This window comes from Halichoerus grypus, chromosome 13, assembly GCF_964656455.1.
Source record: "Halichoerus grypus chromosome 13, mHalGry1.hap1.1, whole genome shotgun sequence".
Lineage (NCBI taxonomy): Eukaryota > Metazoa > Chordata > Mammalia > Carnivora > Phocidae > Halichoerus > Halichoerus grypus.
This window is the reverse complement of record NC_135724.1, coordinates 76,401,717-76,421,581: the sequence shown is the minus strand read 5'-3', so window position 1 is coordinate 76,421,581 and position 19,865 is coordinate 76,401,717. Positions and strand designations below refer to the sequence as shown.

General features: G+C 48.6%; 1 protein-coding gene across 1 annotated transcript in view; it reads left to right on the top strand.

The window, feature by feature from the left end:
- Positions 1–19,865, top strand: part of MYO18B (myosin XVIIIB) — a 227,310-nt gene that overhangs the window by 101,973 nt on the left and 105,472 nt on the right. The window contains exons 25-30 of the mRNA XM_078060114.1: positions 5,357–5,476; positions 5,802–5,910; positions 9,321–9,445; positions 14,271–14,425; positions 18,388–18,511; positions 19,286–19,486. Coding sequence (XP_077916240.1) covers positions 5,357–5,476; positions 5,802–5,910; positions 9,321–9,445; positions 14,271–14,425; positions 18,388–18,511; positions 19,286–19,486 — 834 coding nt within the window. The remainder of the gene's footprint in view (positions 1–5,356; positions 5,477–5,801; positions 5,911–9,320; positions 9,446–14,270; positions 14,426–18,387; positions 18,512–19,285; positions 19,487–19,865) is intronic.

Here is a 19,865-nt window from a genome sequence, read left to right as displayed (position 1 = left end):
ATAAAGTCTCATACACAGCACGTCTTCACACATCACCACCACCACTAACATATATGTGATTGCATCTTAGCTCTTTCTGTACCCCTCAAAGCACTCAATGCCAACGAAAGGAAGAAATGAAATCACGTTGGATTGAGTAGTTAAAGTACTATTTAATGAGCAACGTGTTTGTGCCGGGTGTCGCGACGCATCCCCTTTACCTGCTTTGTCTCATTTTACCTTCCCATCAAACTGCCAGGAAGGTATGATTAGTACCCCTGTGCTCTAGAGGGGGACAGTGAGGACCCAGAGAGGGGAAGTGATTTGTTCAATATCACACAGCTGGTGAGTAGCAGTGCTGGGCTTTGACCCTGGGTCCGGGCTGACTACAAACAGGCAGTGAGAGATGAGCAACAGTTCCTCGGACTGGGAATCAGGTCAGGGAGTGGCTCATCCTTCAAGCTGAGGTGGAGCCAGCCAGGTGACTTAAGGAGACATTCCAGGTGGAGGGCACAGCAAGAACAGGGACAGAGGGCGGGGACCTGGGCTGGCCCCTGCAGTCCTGGTGGTTGGAGGGTCTCATGTGCACGGGGAGGTTATGGAGTGGGGTCAGTCCCTGAAGCTGGCCCAGATCACAGGAGCTGGGAGCATCTTGGTAGAGGTTTGAATGCTATCCTGAAGGGGGGGCGGCTGGACCAAAACACATTTTCAAGATGGGATATGTGGGGGCCAGCATCCGAGGGGTTATTTCCTCTTTAGGGGGCTGCTATGGCACTTCGAAGACCCCTTCCAAAGCTCATGGAAGCCCGTCTCCCCCCAAGGCCAGTCGGTGAGGTGTCATCCCCATGTGTCCTGCTCTGAGGCATGACATTGCTCCCAGCGTGGCCCTGTGGCCCGTTCCCACTGACACGCCAGAGGCTGTCGATTCTCCCTTCCTCCTTGGCTCCCGCATACATTATTATGTATTCTTTGAGCCCCCAAGAGGCATTTTGACTGTCTCTGGAGCCAGGCTGCCTCGGTTCACATCGAGCTCTGCTGCTGGCTGGCGGGGCGTCGGCACCCTGGTGCCTCAGTACCTACCTCTCCGTGTTTCTCGGAAGGTTCTGTGTGTTACCCTCTGCCAGGCCCGTGGGTGAGCACTTTCTGAGTAGTGACGATTAAGGTAACAATTACCATCACTTAGTAGCAGGTGCTGGGAGAGAAATACACAGGGTGGTGCTTGAACTGGTGCCCAGAATGAGTCTCTGGGGAACCCTGGAGCCCACCACTAAGCTAGAGAGTTGTTCTGAATTTCCCCTAATGACCGAGGCAGCTCTGAGGGCAGATGCCGTGAGATTGAAGCCATGGCTTAATGTCCTTGACAAGCAAACAGCATACCAGCCAACCGGCTCTGCAGTCGGACACACCCTTTGCCTATTGATTTATGCACCCCCCCTTTTTCTGATTTTATTTTCCATTTTCTCTCTTAATCACCCAGGTTGCAAGGATGGGGCTTCCCTTCCACCAGGGGTCCATAAAGCTCCCTTTGGGCATGGCCCCGCAGGTTGTTGTTCATCTTGCCTTTGAGCCCCATGCATCTGGCTCTTTCACTCCCCCTCCCCCACCCATTACTTCCAGGTCTGCTCCCAGGTGCACTGCTGACCTCCAGGGGCCTGGGGTGGGGGATGGAGTCAGATGGTGGACGTGGGGACAGGACGGCGCTGTAATTATGAGTCAGGACCTGGGATTCAGGCTGTCCGAGCTGGACTCCCCATAGGACCTATCCACCGTGACCTTGAACAAAATCATTTCACGACTCAATGCCTCAGTTTTCTGTTCTGTGAACAGGGAATGACAAAAATGTCTCTCCCCAGCATTCAGTGAGCTTTTTCTTCTGCAAGGGCTTATAATGAACCAATTCTTTTCGTCAAATTGAAACGTACTGGGAAGACCATGAAAGGCCACTGCTTGCTCTCTGTAGATAAGATCATTTGGGGAGTTTTGAGAGCTCTTGAATATAAGAGCCAAGGACAAGGTTGAGCTAAGACACATGGGTGCTCTACATGTGGTTTTATCTCCCCAGCTCAGCAGGGGGATCCTGGAAGGCAGGGCCTCGCACACAGTTGGTGCTCACGTAATGAATGACAAGTGACAGTGACAGCCCAGAGGGTCCCATGTGTGCTCAGCATTTAATGTCCATCAACATTACTTGTGACCCACTGTTTCTCTCAAACTGCAAATGATGCCAGTGAGCAGGATAGATATTATTTCTATTTGACTCCATGCAAAATGTACCGCAAATTCATTCATTTCTATCCCCTTCTCTTTGACAGATCTTTGGAGTCATTGTCCCTAAGGAGAAAGAGAATTTCTGATGATTTGGCTTAGGTGGTGGATCTAGGGAGGTTTTCGGAATAATTTCTAGTTAATTGGTCCTTGAGTAATCTGCAAGGATCCTTCTGGGTTTGCCAACCAGGCTCTCCTCTCGTTAAATTGGTTTTCGTTTTATATTCACCTAATAGCTCTGGGCATGGTGCCCACCCCTCACCTCTATGGATAAAGCCCGTGGGCCCCGAAATGTAGGAAGGGAGAGGGGTTGGTGGGGACAGGGACAGATCGGGGGCTACTTGTCTCTGTGAAAAGCATCTGTCATGTCCCTAATTTGAAAGCATTAATTATCCTTTGGGCTCTAGACTTGGGTTGTGTAGAACTCAAAATTAATGCATTAAATTAATTTTGTGCTCCCTTTGCTCAGGCTGATTAGCACAGATTAAATTTCACACTAATTGGCTAAGGCAGGGAGAACACAATCCTGCTGATCTCGGGGATGGGGAGGCGGGGGGTGAGGGGCGTGATCTGGGGCGTCCCTGGATTGCTCCAGCCCGTATTCATGCCCACCGCAAATGATCATTCCCCCAGAGGCAGTGTTGCTGTGTACCTATAAGTAAGCCAGTCTAACCCATCTCAAGCCAAGCGGGAAGCCAAGATTAGGAAGAGATTCTGGCAATTTCTAGGGCAGTAATTCTTAAACTTGGTTGCGCTTATGAATAACCATGGAGTGTGTTGAAATTCAGATCCCTGGGTCCCACCGAAGATTACGGTGGTGTGGGCATTCTGGGAATCCTGGGCTCCACATTTTAACGACCATCCCAGGGGACTGCAAAAGTGTTTCCCCAGAGCACATTAAAGGTACCAGCATAAGGAACAGCAACAGGAAGCCCCATCCCAGAGACCGCCAGGACCGCCCTGGGAGAGAGAGCCCCTGGTTTGTGAAGTGGCGACCGTTACCTGGACAGGAGGCATCTGGGTTCAAGTCCCAGTTCTGTCACTCACTTGCTATGTGACTTTGGAATGCTCCCCCCTAAGCCTCCTGTTTTTCCCTGTTTCAATTGAAATGCGCATTTCGGTCTGAGCCCTCACTGGTGTGTTCACCAAGATGGGTAGCCAATGGGCTGGAGGAGGGGCAAAAAAAATGTGGGCGGCATAGAATGTTCTAGAGCAACAACCCTTGTTTTTGTAGCTCAATTTTGGGGGTCTGTTTTTAAAAGATATTTATTTGGTTTTGTGTTTTGCCGATGACGAAAGTGGTTAAAAAATCAACAGTACAGAAATGCATCACAAGGAAATTGGAATCCCCTGTGAGCCCACCCTTCTAGGAAAAAAAAAATCCCTATTAACAGTCTGGGAGTGCCTTTTTCTGTGCAAGTACAAACAAAACAAAAATGGGAACATGCCAGACATTCTATTCTGCAACTTTGCTTTTTTCCCCCCGCCCTGTTAGCAATATATCTTGGGGACTTTTTTTTTTATCACATCAAAATGTATAGATCTTCATTCTCCTTCTTCATGGGGCAGAGGAATGATTTTTGAGACCGCCTGTGACCAGCTCGGGAGGACAGCTGGATTCCATGCCGGAAGGACCACTTAGCGTCTGTGACAACACTCCCCAGTCGCTTCTCAGTACCACGCACTGGGTCTGATGGGAAAGGGAAGTGTTTAGGCATCTTCATGCACAACATCTATGGCATGAGATGGGAATGCCAGAAGGACAATAGACCTTCCCTGATGCAGTACATTTTACAGCTCAGGTGACCACAGCCCCAGAAAGGAAGAGATTCGTCCGAGGTCACAGAATATGTTAGTGGTTGTGTTTGGACTTGAACTCTGTACCTTCTATTTTTTTTTTTTTTTTTCTTTTCCTTCCCTGTATCTTAACCACTGCCCTCCACGGAGGGAGGCTCCGTTTCCCGAACGACCCTTCTGTGTCAGGTCATTTCTGAGCCTCTTAGTCATAAACAGTCCACGTATATCTGTTTCTCTCCTCACTTGCTTTGGCATATCCTTGAACCTGGAAGGCTGCACTTTGGAAAAATTACAGCCCAGAAGCCTTGACCCATCTGGTATCTGTAGTTGGTTGTTGAGTCAGTGCAAGTGGGAATTCATTAAAAGAGAGGTGTTTTTATTTTTTGCCTCGAAACAGGACTGCCTTAACTCACTGTATTTCTGAGGTAGGAGCACAGCCTGTAGAGTGTGAGCACCTGACTCCAGACCCACTTCTTCCTTTCTTAAACCATGCCCCTAACGCATGACTACGTGATTTCCACTTTTGATCTCATTAAAGCAGAACAAATGGCAAAGTAGTTTGATTACAGAAGCCTAATTTTTTATTGTTTTTTTCCTATAGTTTTGTGACCTGCAACTATTTGAAAAATAAATGTATTTGAATTAGAATTTTAAGAGTTTTTTTTTTTTTAAAGATTTTATTTATTTGACCGAGAGCGAGACAGCGAGAGAGGGAACACAAGCAGGGGGAGGGGGAGAGGGAGAAGCAGGCTTCCCGCTGAGCAGGGAGCCCGATGCGGGGCTCGATCCTGGAACTCCAGGATCATGACCTGAGCCAAAGGCAGATGCTCAACCAACTGAGCCACCCAGGCGCCCCCACAGAGAGGTTTTCTAGCTGAGGGCATTCCTATGTGGTGGGCACCTGTGTGTCTTACTGAGGGGAGCCTGCTGGGAGCAAAATGGCTCGCTTAGGTAAGGAGAGTTTCTGCTAGAACAACTTTCTAAATTGAGTACTTACTCTGTGCCAGCCCTGTGCTAAGCTTTATGTGGATGATCTCCTTTAATTCTCAAAACAATTCTATTAAGTTATCCCCTACCCTCTAAAGTTGAGAAAACTAAGGATCAGGTGGGCATCCTGCCGGGTGCACAGTCACACAGCTGGTGAGTGATGGGCCAAGAATTCTAGCACATCAGGACCAGTAAAAATCTGACATCCACGCTCTTAACCACCTCATCACACCGAGAGCTGATGATTTGTCCACGGGTGGTCCTGTGGAGGGGGCCTGGGGGGAGAAGGGTTGGCGGCCCCCCACGAGTGACCCTGTTGTAACTCCAGATTGCTGAGTTGACCACAGAGCTTGCCGACGAGCACTTCAAAGGGGACGTGGCCTGCCAGGTGCTGGAGAGTGAGCGGGCAGAGCGGCTACGCGCCTTCCGGGAGGTCCAGGAGCTGAAGGTGAGTGGTCCCCATGGGGTTGCGGGGGTGTGTGGCTTTGGCTGAGCAGGGTGGCTGGGAGTGGTTGGGCCTGCCCCCCTCCCCATCTGCTCGCATGTGGGAGCAGTAAGCCTAAGCAAGATGCGCTGGTTTACAGACTCCCATGTTCAAGGTCCTGGAGGACATTTGGGTCTTCCTAAGGCTTGGCCTTGGAGGTGCCCTGAATGAGCACTATGCAAGGGCTAGACAGTCCCTGGCTCTGGGGGCACCACGGGGCGGAGGGGGTGGACGGTGAGGCCCAGGCTCTGTCAAGCTCCAGCTTGACACGTCAAGGCCTTTCTTCCAGAGCAAGTATGAGCAAGTCCAGAAGAATTTGGGAGAAGTGCAGAAGCAGTTGGAAGAAGCCCAGCAGAAAATTCAGTTGAATGACTTGGAAAGGAGCCACACTGGAGGAGGTGAGCAGATTGGGATTCTTGCAGTTAGACGTGGGTGGAAAATGCCTTTTGTTCCATTCATTCATTCATTCATTCATTCATATACACTGAGCCCTTACTATGCTCTAGACACTGCTTTAACGGCTGACACTTCGGCAGAGCACACGGGCACAGCCCTTCCCTCCCAGAGCTTCCGATCTAGTGCAGACATGGAGCAGAGAACCCAACAGTAGTCCGAATAGCAAATTATCAACATGACAGGTACACTTTAGTAAGAACGCAAAGAATGATTAAAAAAAAAAAAGGCTCTGGGGCAAGGCACCTTTATAATTATATGAATATTTTTCATATAAATTTTGAGCAAGGCATTTCACTATTTAAAAGCAGAATCGATGAAATTGCATTGCTGGGTTTGAATCTAGACTCCGTCTCTTACCAGGTGGGTGGCTTTGGGCCAAGAAATGTGCGCCTCAGTTTGCTCATCTTTGGAATGGATGTTGTCAGAGGTGATTGATGGGAAGTGTTTAGCCATGTTCACGGCAACCTTACTGTTACTCCTAATAGTAGTAATAGCGGGGTCGTTATCTGGGTTCGTAAACTCTGGAGCAGAGACTACTACCGTCCCCATTTAAAAGTGGTGTCCGGCACTCAGTAGTTACTGGAGAGAAGGCGAGGCCCCTGAGTCGCTCAGCGATAGGTACGCTCCAGAGAGCTGGGGCTTTCCGGTGATGCCCGGCTCACACAGTTGCCTGGAGACCCACATCTCATAGGTTCCAGCTGCATGGTGACATCTCTGTCAACTCCTCTCCCCAGCCTAAGTGAGTCAGGTGAGAAGAATGTCCAGAGCGTCTGTCAGCTTTTGTACAACGTTGACATCGTTCCTTCGGTGCCCCCAGGGGATTCGTGCCCTAGAAACGTCAGGGACACTCAAAGAAATGGAAGTCAGGAGGCGGTGAAGAGGCAAAGTGCATTGGCTTTTTGCTCTGCTCTTGCTTCCCCTCATCCTGGCTACCCCCAGGGCGGGCATTCACCAGGGGAGCTTGGGATTCTCTGGGACGCGGCACCCAACGAAGGAAGGTAGAGGCAGCGAGGGGGAAATGGGTTCACCCAGACCCGGGGGGGGTGGGACAGCCCAGCTTCCCCAGGGACCGTGGGTCCCAGTTCCATCCTGATGTAATTGATGGCCCAGTTTGTTTCTCTCTGGGAAGAGCTGGGAGCTGAAAGGGAGCGGGGAGGTGTGCTTAGCTCCTGAGCACTATTAGTCACAATGCTAGATAGGCTCTCAGCCCTGGATGCTCATTCCAGGAAGCCAAATCCACAAATATTTTGTTTTCCATTATGAAAGCAATACATACTCATTACAGAAAATTTCTAAAATATAGGAAAGTTGAAAGGAGCCATAAAACACTTTAATCACACCACAGCAAGGCCACCACGACCTCCTCGATGGCTCAAGCTGGAGTATCAATTATTAAAAACATGGCTGTTTTTCCACCATGCATGGTTAAGTGTTTGGAGAGGACCTTTTATGGTATGCAGCCAGCACTGTTGGGCCCTGCATTCCAGAAATTTGCAGTAGACATGGGGAGGTCAGATAAATCCAGGAAAAATGGATAATGAAGGGCTGAATTATATGTATGGATTAAGACTGCCCCCCACCCCGGGGAGGGGCATTGGAGGTGGAAATCAGCCTCGAAGAACGGAGAACGGTTTCCTCATCTGCTCATGCTAACCACTCCTACCCCTTGCTGTGTGGCACATCATAGTGCAGAATACGTGTAAAGCTGCACAAATGCTTTCTGCTTTCTCTTCCTTTTGTAGATGCTTGCTATTTGAGGTTTTTTTTTTTTTTTTCCTGGCGGGGAGACAGGATCCTTTTTCTGCCACAATATGATTTATCTTGGTGGAAACTTGAACAAGCTCTAACTCCTTACAATTTTATCATCCTCTTTGGGTTTGTTATGTGGGAATTCCTCTTGGGGTCACCTCCTCTAAGACTTCAGTCCTACCATCTATGTAAGCATTCATCCACCTTCCTTCCATCCATCCATGTACCCAACTTTCCATCCATCCATCCATCCATCCTTCCTTCCATCCATCCACCCATCCATCCTTCCATCCATCCATCCATCCATCCATCCATCCATCCATCCATCCTTCCATCCATCCATATACCCACCTTATCCTTCCATCCATCCCTCCACCTATCCAGTGAAAGTTATGAAGCATTTATGATATACCGGGCATTGTAGTAAGTCCCTCAGACACAATCATGAACAAAAACGTTTCCTGTTTTTATGAGTTTGGGTTCTCTTCTGGATTTCCATAGCTTCCTTTATGAGAGCTCTGATCATCCTAGGTTGGGGCTGTCTTTTTTTATGTTTGTCTTCCGTACTAGATTCTGCTGGAAGAGTGGTCCCAGTGCGTGGTATGCAGTAGTGTGCTCAGTGGGCATTTCAGTGCATGGGAGATGGAACAATGTATGACGGATGGGTGGATGGAGAGATGGAGGGATGTATGGATAGATGGAGGGATGTATGGATGAAGAGATGGATGGATGGAGAGATGGATGGATAGATGGAGAGATAGATGGATAGATGGAGAGATAGATGGATGGAGATGGATGGATGGATGGATGGATGGATGGAGAGAGGAATGAAGTGGATGGTCACTATCTTCAGTTGCCCACATGTTTCCCACAGCTCCATGACCTTAAGGGACATTGTAATAGAGTAATCTAAAGATATCATAACCTGGTCTAGCCCATTCTATTCAGTCATATAGTTTTCATCACACCAGCAAGTGATTTTTTCTATTTTTACTGAATCAAGGGATTGTTCTTTTATCTCATAGAGATATCTTGGGACCAATGTTTCTGTTGCTATGCATTCAGTAGACCCTTTAATTATTGTTCATTGATTTATTTGTTAATTAATTTAGCCAGCAGTCACTGCTTACGTACTGTCACCCAATGTAGTTGGCCAGTAAGATGATTCTAGTTGGTGAACTTGTTTCAACATGTATGGGGGAAACTTCTGTGTGTAGTGGATGCTTCTAGAGGGTATTGAGGATCTACAAATGACTGAAACAGCTCTCCTGACCTAGAAGGTTATGGAATTTCCTTGGAAAAAGAAAAGTATGTATATGCTTGTAGAGAAATTAAACTGTATAAGGCAACCGAGCTTCGAATAGTGAGCAGCCAATAATTTAGACAGCTAGAGGTGGTCAAGACAGGCTGCCTGGAAGAAGTGTTTGTTTGTTTGTTTTTAATTTGGACTTAAAGCAGAATTTCTTAACCTGAAGTCCAAGGTCAGGCCTCAGGAGCTCCATATTGAGAAATTGTGTGCAAAGAGCTAAGAAAGTGTGAGAGAACCACCCTCATTCACCTCGCCTCTCCTCCTGGTTCCCCCACCCCCGACTTTGTTAAATAGCAGATGAATGGCAAATTCACTTCGACTGTGCTCAGATGGAGAACGAGTTCCTCAGGAAGCGTCTGCAGCAATTCGAGGAGAGGTTGGACTCAGAGCTGACATCCAGGAAAGAGCTGGAGCAGAAGGTAAGAGGTTGTAGCTAGTCTGGGTCCCCAAAGTGTCAGATTGGTCAGGTTCTTGGCAGCACTGTTCAAAGTATTGGCCAAATCTGGGGAGGGAGAAGGAGGGCACCCCCATTTCATGTTTTTCCACCTCCACTGTGGGAGATGGGAAACAGTTTGTCTACATGTGGGTGTTGTACACGGGGAAAGAATACTCTGGAATAAAGAGTCTTGGGTCTTGGACCTCAGATCTTTCTCCTCTGTAAAATGATTGCAATATGCCCTTAGGATTGTCCAATCTCATCCATCCCCTTTGCCTCTAATCTGCCACCTCCAACTCTCATCTAGACCAGAGCAACAGCCTCCTACTTGGTCTCCTTGCCTTCAGCCTCTCCCCTCACCCACCTGCCACACTGCAGCTAAGAGATCTTCCAGTCTCTTTCAGACCGTGTTGTTACTGCAAGTTTCCTTGAGTGCTTTGTAAATTTTGATTGTGAGTTCATCTTTAACACAACCCTCTTACTCCTGCACTACGGGAGCCCCAGGTAGTCTGTGTGGTGGAATGTTCCTTTTTCTTCCTCTGACTCTTTTTTTTTCTCATTAAACTTCTGTTTTAATGGGTCTCAAAATTCTGTGACAGATTTTTGATCAAGTTGTTTCCATTAAAAAGTACTGATTTTAAAAAGTAATAACTTAAAACTGCACACACACACACACAAAACAAATGGTCCACAAAACATTCTCCTTTCCTTCTGAAAGTTTTACGATGCATTGTTATCATTAACCAGTCTTTTACTATTAAACTTAAGTGGCCAATTGACACAAACAGTTCTGAGAGCATCCTTCCACCACTGATTGAGACTGGGGTGGCCGTTGTTGATATGGTTCCTTCCTCTGACTCTTATGGTGAATTTAGTTATTTTTGTGTCAATTGCTCTTACTTTTAAATTTTAAAAAACTTTGTATTGATTTTCATGGCAGTTCTATGTTTATAGGTTTGTGGGTGTTTGTCTCTAGAAGGAGCATTTTTGCACTATCTTCTACAGCAGCCCCTGAGATTATGCAAAATTCTCTCCACTGCAGATTTTTGCAACATGAGCAAAGTGCCAATTCAAGCTCTCAACCCACCTGATACACAGACCTAGGGTTTTGATTTCTTATGGGAATACGTTCTCCTCCACTCAGAGCCAGCCTGGCACCAGGATTTCTGACCCCCTTCCAGGCTGGTGGGTAGAGCTTTTCCTACCCCCTCACTCCAAAGTGCAACACTTTGAGGGTCCTGACTTAATGCAGGGGTCTTCTCTCCAACCCCCACCTTCCATAGTCCCAAGGCTTTGTCTCTCTCAGGGCATTCAAACACAGCCATAATCCTTAGTGATATTTCTGGATCTTTCGGCTGCTCCTCTTCTCCCCCACCCTGGCTGCCAGAGCATCAGCATCTGCCATCATGGCTCTTGTTTTGTGTCCTTTGCATTTTGGATATCCTGAAATTTTCCTTCCTTTCTTGAAAGTGCAGCTGAACATTACAAAAATCAGGTATTTGTATCTAGATTCATCATTTTCTAGATGAATGTAGGCATAGTTTGGCCTTTGCCTGTTTTGCATGGTCTCCAACTACGCCTAGACTACATCTAACAAGCCTACACTCCAGCTAGTGGTGTGTTGGTAACTGGGCCTCTAAAAATAAACACCCCGATGTCCAGCATTTGCCAATTGCCAATTTCCACGGTGTAAATGTTTCCACTGGGGTCAATGTCAGCTTACCATTGTGAGAGTACAGGGTGTGGAATTAGGAAGAGAATCAGCTCTCATAACTGAGTGTACTGGCCCTAGCATGCTGAATCCAACCACACTCACTTGTTTAAAGCTCACAGCGAAATAGAGAGGAAGGTACCTTCCTACACATCCCCTGCTTAGACTATACACATGCATAGCCTCCCTCATCGTCAACACCCCCCACTGGAGTGACCCCCTCAATACAATGGCTGAACCTCTGTTAATGCATCATTATTACCCAAAGTCTATAGTTTACATTAGGGTTCACTCTTGGTGTTGTACATTCCATGGGTTTAGACAAATGTATAATGACATGATTCCTCCATTATAGTTTTATAGAAGAGTTTTGCTACCCTAAAAATCCTCTCTGCCTCAGCAGTTCATCCCTCCATCCTTTTGCTTTTCCAGAATTTCATATACTTGGAATCATATGCTTTGTTGCCTTTTCAGATCGGCTTCTTTCACTTAGTTATAGACATTGAAGTTGCCTCTACATCTTTTCATGGCTTGATAGCTCATTTCTCTTGAGTGCTGAATAATATTCCATTTCCTGGATGGAACACAGTGTATCCACTCACCTACTGAAGACCATCTTGGTTGCTTCCATGTTTTGGCAATTGTTGAGTAAAGCTGAACTAAACATCCACGTGCAGGTTTTCATGTGGACAGAAACTTTCAACTCCTCTGGGTCAATCCCAAGGAGAACAATTGCTGGATCATATGGGAAGAGTGTGTTTAGTTTTGAAGAAACTGCTAAACTGTCTCGCACTGTGGCTGTCCCATTTTGCATCCCCACCAGCACTGAGAGCTCCTGTTGCTTCACGTCCTTGGCAGCATTTGGTGTTGTCTGTGTTCCCGATTTTGGCCAGTCTCATAGGTGCGTGGTGGTGTCTTGTTTTAATTCACAATTCCCTGATGCCCTATGACGTGGAGCACCTTTTCAGACTCTTATTCACTGTCTTTCTTCTTTGGTGAGCTGTCTTTTAAGGTCTTTGGCCCATTTTTTAATTGAGTTGTTTTCTTGTTGGGTTTTAAACATTCTTTGTATATTTTGGATAACAGTCCTCTATCAAATATGTTTTTTGCAAAAATTTTCTCCCAGTCCATGGCTGGCCTTTTCCTTTTCTTTCTTTCTTTTTTTAAAGATTTTATTTATTTGAGAGAGTGAGAGAAAGCACAAGCGGGGTGGCGGGGAGGGATAGGGAGAAGCAGGCTCCCCACTGAGCAGGGACCCCCCCAATGTGGGGCTCAATCCCAGGACCCTGGAATCATGATCTGAGCCGAAGGCTGATGTTTAACTGACTGAGCCACCCAGGCACCCCTGTCTTTTCATTTTCTTGATAGTGTCTTTTGTGGGGCAGAAATTTTTAACTTTTAATGAAGTCCACCTTCTAAACTCTTTCTTTCATGGGTCATGCCTTTGGTGTATTTCTAAAAAGTCATTGCCAAACCCAAGGTCATGTAGGTTTTCACCCACATTATCTTCTGGGAGCTTCATAGTTTTGCATTTTACATATAGGTCTGTGGTCCATTTTAATTTAATTTTTGTGAAGGGCGTAAGGTCTGTGTGAAGATTCTTTTTTTTTTTTTTGCATGTGGTTGACCAGTTGTCTCAGCATCATTTGTGGAAAAGACTATTTTGCTCATTGTATCACCTTTATCCCTTTGTGAAAGATCAAATGTCTATATCTCAGTGAGTCTATTTCTGGGCTCTCTGTCCTCTTCCCTTGCACTGCCTTAGTCTTCATCACCTCTGGGCCTTTGCACATACTGTTACCTTTTCCTAGAATATTCTCTCTCCCCGACCTGGATACCTCCAACTATCCTTACGATCTGAGCTTACGTGTCCTTCCCTCCAGAAAGTCTCCCCTGATACAGACTGGTTGGGTGCCCCTGAATTGTGTCCCCAAGTATAAACCTCATCATGATGTATTATAACATCTGCTTACTTCTTGGTCCCCCACCCCCATTAGTGATGAGCACCTTGAGAATTGAGGTCATATTTGCCTGTCCTACTGTTATACATATCTCCTCACTGCGAGAGAAAAGCATTGCATGACCACCTTGCAGAGGGGGGTCAGGGTGAGGTCACATGGGGTTTTATAAACAACGGAAGCTCAGGATCCTCCCTGGCAATGATGGTTTTAGTGGTCACTTCTAAGATGGACATTATTTTGTGATCCTCAAAAGCATCTGAGCTGTAGATAAACCCAACTGCAAGGAAACAGCAGAGTTCTTTAGTAACAAATTATAAAGGCGGGTCAGTTTCCCCCAAGGAAGGGGGGAGCTATGCATGCTGCATTAAAAAGTAATAAAGCTGCAACCTTTCTGAGCCGCAGAATCTAAGAAAACATCCCATTTGCCTTCAAATACTGAATTTAGAATTACAGGCTTCATTAACTCAGAGTTTTGCTTATTTAAAGAAATTCTTTAATGAGGCCATTTCTTCAAAGCAAGTGTGCTGAGTTGTTCTCTCTCCCAGATTTAAACTAGGACATTTGGGAGGGTTTTTTGCCTTGAGGAAGAGGCGAGAGGCTTTGCTTTTCTGTGTGTTTACGGTTATGTGTATTGCTGTGTCATTCGGCCCGTCGATGCCATTTGGCCCGTCGAAAGTGCCATTTATGGCCCTAAGCTTCAGAGCCTGTCTCGTGGGCAGATCCTCAAGATGCGCCATTTTGGCTGCTTCATGGCTAATCCCCACATGGCTCGGACATGTGATGCCCGCAGATGGGGCTATTAATTACACAGGACCCACGGTGCTGTCGTGTTGAGGCAGGACATGTAAAGAATCTGTGGGCGCCTTAGCAGGACTATTATGGAGGCAAATTAAACACGACCCCAAGAGATGGATGGAATGGCCTCCATCTCCCCACTGAGCAGACAGGGTCAGAGAAGTCGCTTCCTCACGGTGACACGGGCAGAAAGCGGTCCAGTCCGGGTCTCTCCGGCTCCAGCACCTTCTCTCTCTCCGCCATGCTCACCTCAGGGATGGCACAGCTGCCTTAGAAGTAAAAAGTAGGAAGCCCGTTCAAGTGGCGACCGAGCCGGGTAATTCATTCTGTGACTCCCACAGCTCGGGGAGCTGCAGAGTGCTTACGAGGGGGCCAAGAAAATGGCCCATCAGCTGAAAAGGAAGTGCCACCATCTGACCTGTGACCTGGAGGACACCCGCCTCCAGCTGGAGAACCAGCAGAGCCGAAATCACGAGCTTGAGAAGAAGCAGAAGAAGTGAGTTACAGGTCACACTTGTCGCCCGGGGTTCTGGGGTGGGCTGCGTTGGCGCGGGGGACTTCTGGGGTCTCCAGGTTGTCCTCCTCAGCCCCCCTCACTTCTGTCAGGGCCCCTCATCCACGAGGCCTAACCCTCTTGTCCGGCCCCTAATATCCTCCCCACCCCTCGTACCTTATTCCTGTAAGGTTCTCCCACGTCTACAGCAAGAAGTGATTCCTTCCTGTTACCCAATCGGCCGTGTGACCTCGGGGAGCTTTCTTGGCCTCTCTGGGCCTCAGCATCCCCGTTTATCAAGTGAAGAGTTGGTTATGGAGGGCAAGGACACCCTATCATGGTGGTTGGGGGAGCAAGCGCTGATGTCAAACCACCCCAGTTCGAGGTAGGCCCAATGGACTGACGTCTGATTCCTAGCCCCATTGTGGACCACAGAATGGGGAGGCCAAAAATCTACTCATTGCTCTTGACATTTAGGGCTTAGACTCTCAGATCATGTGAGCAGCTCTGGCACGGACGGACGGGGCCTTTTGCATTATCACGATGCCATTCTTGGAGCTGCACTCTGGTTCCCATGCTCCCCAAATGGTAGAGCCTAGACTGGGACCCAGAAGCTTCCATCTGCAAAACCTTGGAGCCCTTGGAGCTGGTTTATCTGTGGACACCCTGGTTTTGTCGGAAGCCCTTTAGCTTGCTTGGTGAGGGTAGTTAGGGGTGTTCAGGGTCCCGTTTTGAGTCAGATGACCTCCAATGGAGACTTGATAGGAGACAAAGTGATGAGATACAGCGTCTTTTAGTTAGACAGTCTGGGATAAAAATGTTATGAGAGGTGCAAAAGGTGGCACACTGATTTATATTTTCATGGGAGTGGCATAGATTTGGAACTTGGTCTGCATAATTAAATATTGTTTCTCTCACTTGGAGCCTTTCTGAGCTGGCTTTTTCTTGTGGGGGAAAAAAAAGTCTTTGGGGGGTTGTTAGCATGCCCTCTCAAAACAAGAGAGGTTTCTTTAATCTTTTATTGATATCTGACTCTGTTTCCTTTTTCACCTTCCTGGGGACTCTGGCTGAACCTTGTCCTTGCGGTGGGGAAAATGGCTTTGTCTTACCTTGGCCATTTCCTGTGTGACCTTGTCAAATGATAGTGCCTCTCTGGGCCAGAGAAAGGCTGAGTTCCGAAGGAGTTCTTGGACTTATTCCTGAAGAATAGCTCCTATAGGGGCACCTGGGTGGCTCAGTTGGTTAAGCGTCTTCCTTCGGCTCAGGTCATGATCCCAGCGTCCTGGGATCGAGTCCCATGTTGGGCTCCCTGCTCAGCGGGGAGCCTGCTTCTCCCTCTCCCTGTACCTGCCACTCTGCCTACTTGTACTCTCTCTCTGTCTCTCTGTCAAATAAACAAAATTTAAAAAAAAGTAGCTCCTACAGACCCCATCTGTAAAACCAAGATGTGGTGACTCCAGCCTCCCCCTGGGGTTTCTGCCATCTATGACAATCTTGGCCTTCATCTGTGGGTTCTGCTGCTGTTCTTCTTTTTTTTTTTTAAAGATTTTATTTATTTGAGAGAGAGAAAGAGAGAGAACGAGCAGGGGTGAGTGGCAGAGGGAGAGGGAGAAGCAGACTCCCTGCTGAGCAGGGAACCTGATGCGGGGCTCGATCCCAGGACCCTGGGATCATGACCTGAGCTGAAGGCAGATGCCTAACTGACTGAGCCGCCCAGGTGCCCCTCTGCTTCTGTTCTGAGGGTTTATATGGAAGGTTTCTGCTCTCTGATGGGGCTGGGGCTGTCCATGGAGTTTATGCAACCAGAAAATTCCATCTCTCTGGTCTTTCCCTGACACCTCTTGGGCAGAATCCTCCATTCTGGGCACTCAAGACCTTCCCAGTAGGGCTCCCCTGAGAAAGTCCCCATTTCTTCATACTTACATTGCTTCCCCCCAAGACTTACCTGTCCTGTGATGCTCCCTACCCCTCTACATCTCCTCATAGACATTAATTCATGTTCTGAAGCTCATTGCAAACGGCAGCCATTATCTTTCTAGGTGGACCAGTATTTTAGCGGGGGGCCTATGGACGATAGAAACCTCACTCTAATGATGGGAAATCAGGCAAAATGACTGTAGTGGGGAAGGATCTAGAAGGGAGCAACACTTCCTCATAGCTCTCTAAGTCTAATCAAAGTGTAGATGTAGCCGCCTCCTCGGTTTGCTGGGCCCCGGGTGGACTGATGTCTCCACGCCCATAGTTTCCCTGCTCCCACTGTGGCTTCTAAGTTCACAGCGGCCCGAAGTGGTTCCATCTGGGCTTGGCTTCCTGTTGCCACGGTTACCCCACAGGTCACAGAGCTCAGTTCCGGGGGCTGATGGAACTCCCAGCCTGCTTCCTTGCGGTGAGGCCTGTGCTGGGCTCAGACTCCCACACTCGCTGGAGGTTAGACCCCAGGGCTACTTCGGGTGGGGTGAAGCAGGTGTGTGAATCCATCTGGCCTCAGGCAGTTGGTCGGTCCGTGTGTTCCAGAAGTTCGGGTCTCCGTAGGAGCCATTCTTTGGCATCAGGTGGCCTGTTAGGTCAGGGACTCCTCGGAACCCTCTGTCACTGCCTGTCCCCACAGTGTGCCCCGACCTGTGCCAGGTAGATGGGGGGCTAGCTAAGACAGCAGAGAAGCTGGATGCCGGCTGGCATTTGGGGCCGAATCACTCTGCCTCTCTGAACTTCAGCTTCCTCTTCTGTAAAACGGGTATCATTACCATGTTTCTTGTTGAATTGTTACTACACGAACCCCACGGCAGAGCCCAGAACCCGGCACTCTGCGACCCTGGAGCATTATTACCCATAGGATGGTTCCCTTTCTAGGCGGCCAGTGGTGCCTCTTGAATGATGTCACCATCAGCCAATCAGAAAGCTCCTGGGCTCTTCCAACAGGAGAACTCCCTCATGTGACTCATGATGGGCTCTCTCGGGAATCTGAGGCTTTGAATGACCATCTAGTGTTAAGATACATTGGATAGTCTTGTAACAGGGGAGACTTTCTTCTCACCGGGGCCCAGGCCCCATGCCCAGCTCAGCCATTCTGACCATGCCCAGTTCCCTGGAGCTGTGGGGCTTTCTGTGTAGGCCGAGGGCAAGTGACCAAGGGCAAGTGACCACGGTCACATCTTATTGAGCCTTGGTAGAGCCTCCTCTACTGGTTTCCTCATCTGGGAGAGGGGTAGAAGCGCAAGGAACTGCATGGAATGATGTCACATCCTGGAGGTGTTTCTCACTCAGCGGTCACCATTGTGGAGGGGTAGATGGACCCCAAATGAGGCATTTCCTGATTCCCGGGACAGCCCCCAAGAGGACTGTCGAGTCTCTGTGTTTTTTGCTGGGGAAACAAATGAAGGCAAGACTGAATGTATTAATGTCCAGCCTTTTATCAATAATCACTGGGCTCTAACATAGCTGATGAGTGCAGGAGCAAGGTGATATCCTGTAGGAGACGCAGTGTAGACTCTCTCGTTTGTGCAGATATATACCTCCATTCCTTCACCGATCAGTGACTGTTAGACCCCAAACCTGGGCCTTGTAGATTTAAAGAGTCTTCGCATATATGGGCAAACCAGATAGATGAGATTTTTCTGTGATTCTATATGTTTTTTTCTTCTTTCTGCATCTGTATATGGTTTTATTCTACTCTGGTTTTCACCTCTGTATTTAATCGTGTTTTATATAAGTCTCCATTATTTTTGTGGAAACTCTATTTGAGCCCTAAAAGTTGCTCTCTGACATTCTAGATTCCTCCTGCATATCCACAACCTTACATAAAAGCACCGTGCGAAACCTTCCATCTCTCTGTCCCTCCCTCTCTTTCTCTCTCTCTGTCTCTTTGTCGTGCTTGCCAGCAGGCTCACTGCTTCTCTCCAGCCCTTGTTCCCCCCCAAGCCCCAGGGCCCCCCCACAGTGCTGTGACATATGCTCTGCTTAAACAGGTTTGATATGCAGCTGGCCCAGGCCCTGGGGGAGTCCGTGTTTGAGAAGGGTCTTCGAGAGAAAGTGACCCAGGAGAACACCAGCGTCCGGTGGGAACTAGGCCAGCTTCAGCAACAGTTGAAGGTAAGGGATGGGGAGGGAATGGAGCCCTCTAGGCTCTTAGTTGCTGGCTTCCAGGAAACCCCCCTGTGCACCCAAGGTAAATAGTGACAGGGAGAGAACTCTGGAGGGGGTTGGGGGCAGGGGTATGCTAGTCCCCGCCAACCAGCTGAAGTCATGGGTCCCAGGGTGCCTTAATACAACAAACAGTGGTTGGAAGAGTGATCATCAGATGATCTGAACACTTTCAAGGTACCCACCTGGGAGGTAGGAGAGGCTGGGCAAAGAATGAGTTACTGTCACCCCATCCAGGGTCAGTGCCCCGTCCCATGCGGGCTCTAGTGCAGAGGGATTTTATTAAAATATGACACGGGCACTTTACTCAATAGCTCCCCGTCCTTCTGTGGCTCCCTGCTACCCCCAAGAGAGATCTCAGCCTGGCATTCAGCAATTTCTTGATCTAGCCCAAAGTTCTTTGACCCTGGAGCTGACTTTCTAACCTGGACGAGTCATTTCTGGACACCTTGCCTCACTGCCCCAGTGTCTCAATCCCTTCCTCGGCAGATGCCCGGCTTACAAATGGGCAAACACTCCCTTTATGTGCTTTGAGGTCTAACTCTGGGGGCCGTGGTGTTGCTCCCCACAAAGGCCCCCACCCCTGCTTGTGTGAACTGTCCCAGGGAGCAGCCCTCTGTGTCGGCCAGGGTTTCCAGGCCGAGGTAGGGATGACAGGTTGTTCCCTGGTGATGGGACCTGTGGTCACACGACTCTGGATCTCCGCTCCCTTGATCTCTGTAGCAAAAGGAGCAGGAAACCTCGCAGCTGAAGCAGGAGGTGGAGACTCTGCAGGCCCATAAGCGGGAGCTGTTGGGGTTGTCCTCTCTGGGAGAGAACTGTGTAGCTGGCTTGAAGGAGAGGCTCTGGAAGCTGGAATCTAGCGCCCTCGAGCAACAGAAAATCCAGAACCAACAAGAGAACACCATCAAGCAGCTGCAGCAGGTAGGAGATCTCGGTCCCAGGTCCCATACTGGCTCTGGTGCGGAAGGGGGTTATTGAAATGCAACACCAGCACCTCACCTTGCTCAGCGTCTCCTTATTCTGCTGTGGCTCCCTATCAACCCCGAGATCCTCTTAACCTCCACGCCTGGCATTTAGATCCTTCCTGATCTAGCCCACTCCTGCCGTCCTGCGAGGGCCAGACACCAGTATGATCCCCTCTTCATAGAGGTGGAAGCTGAGGCTCGGAGACCCAGAGGGGGTGCCAGGGATGGATCTGGAGCTCGTGACATCTGAGTCCAGATCACCTGCTGCATGCACAGCGCTGTGCACAACCTCCAGGAAGATTGGGGCACTAATCTTTGGGAAACACAAAACCACT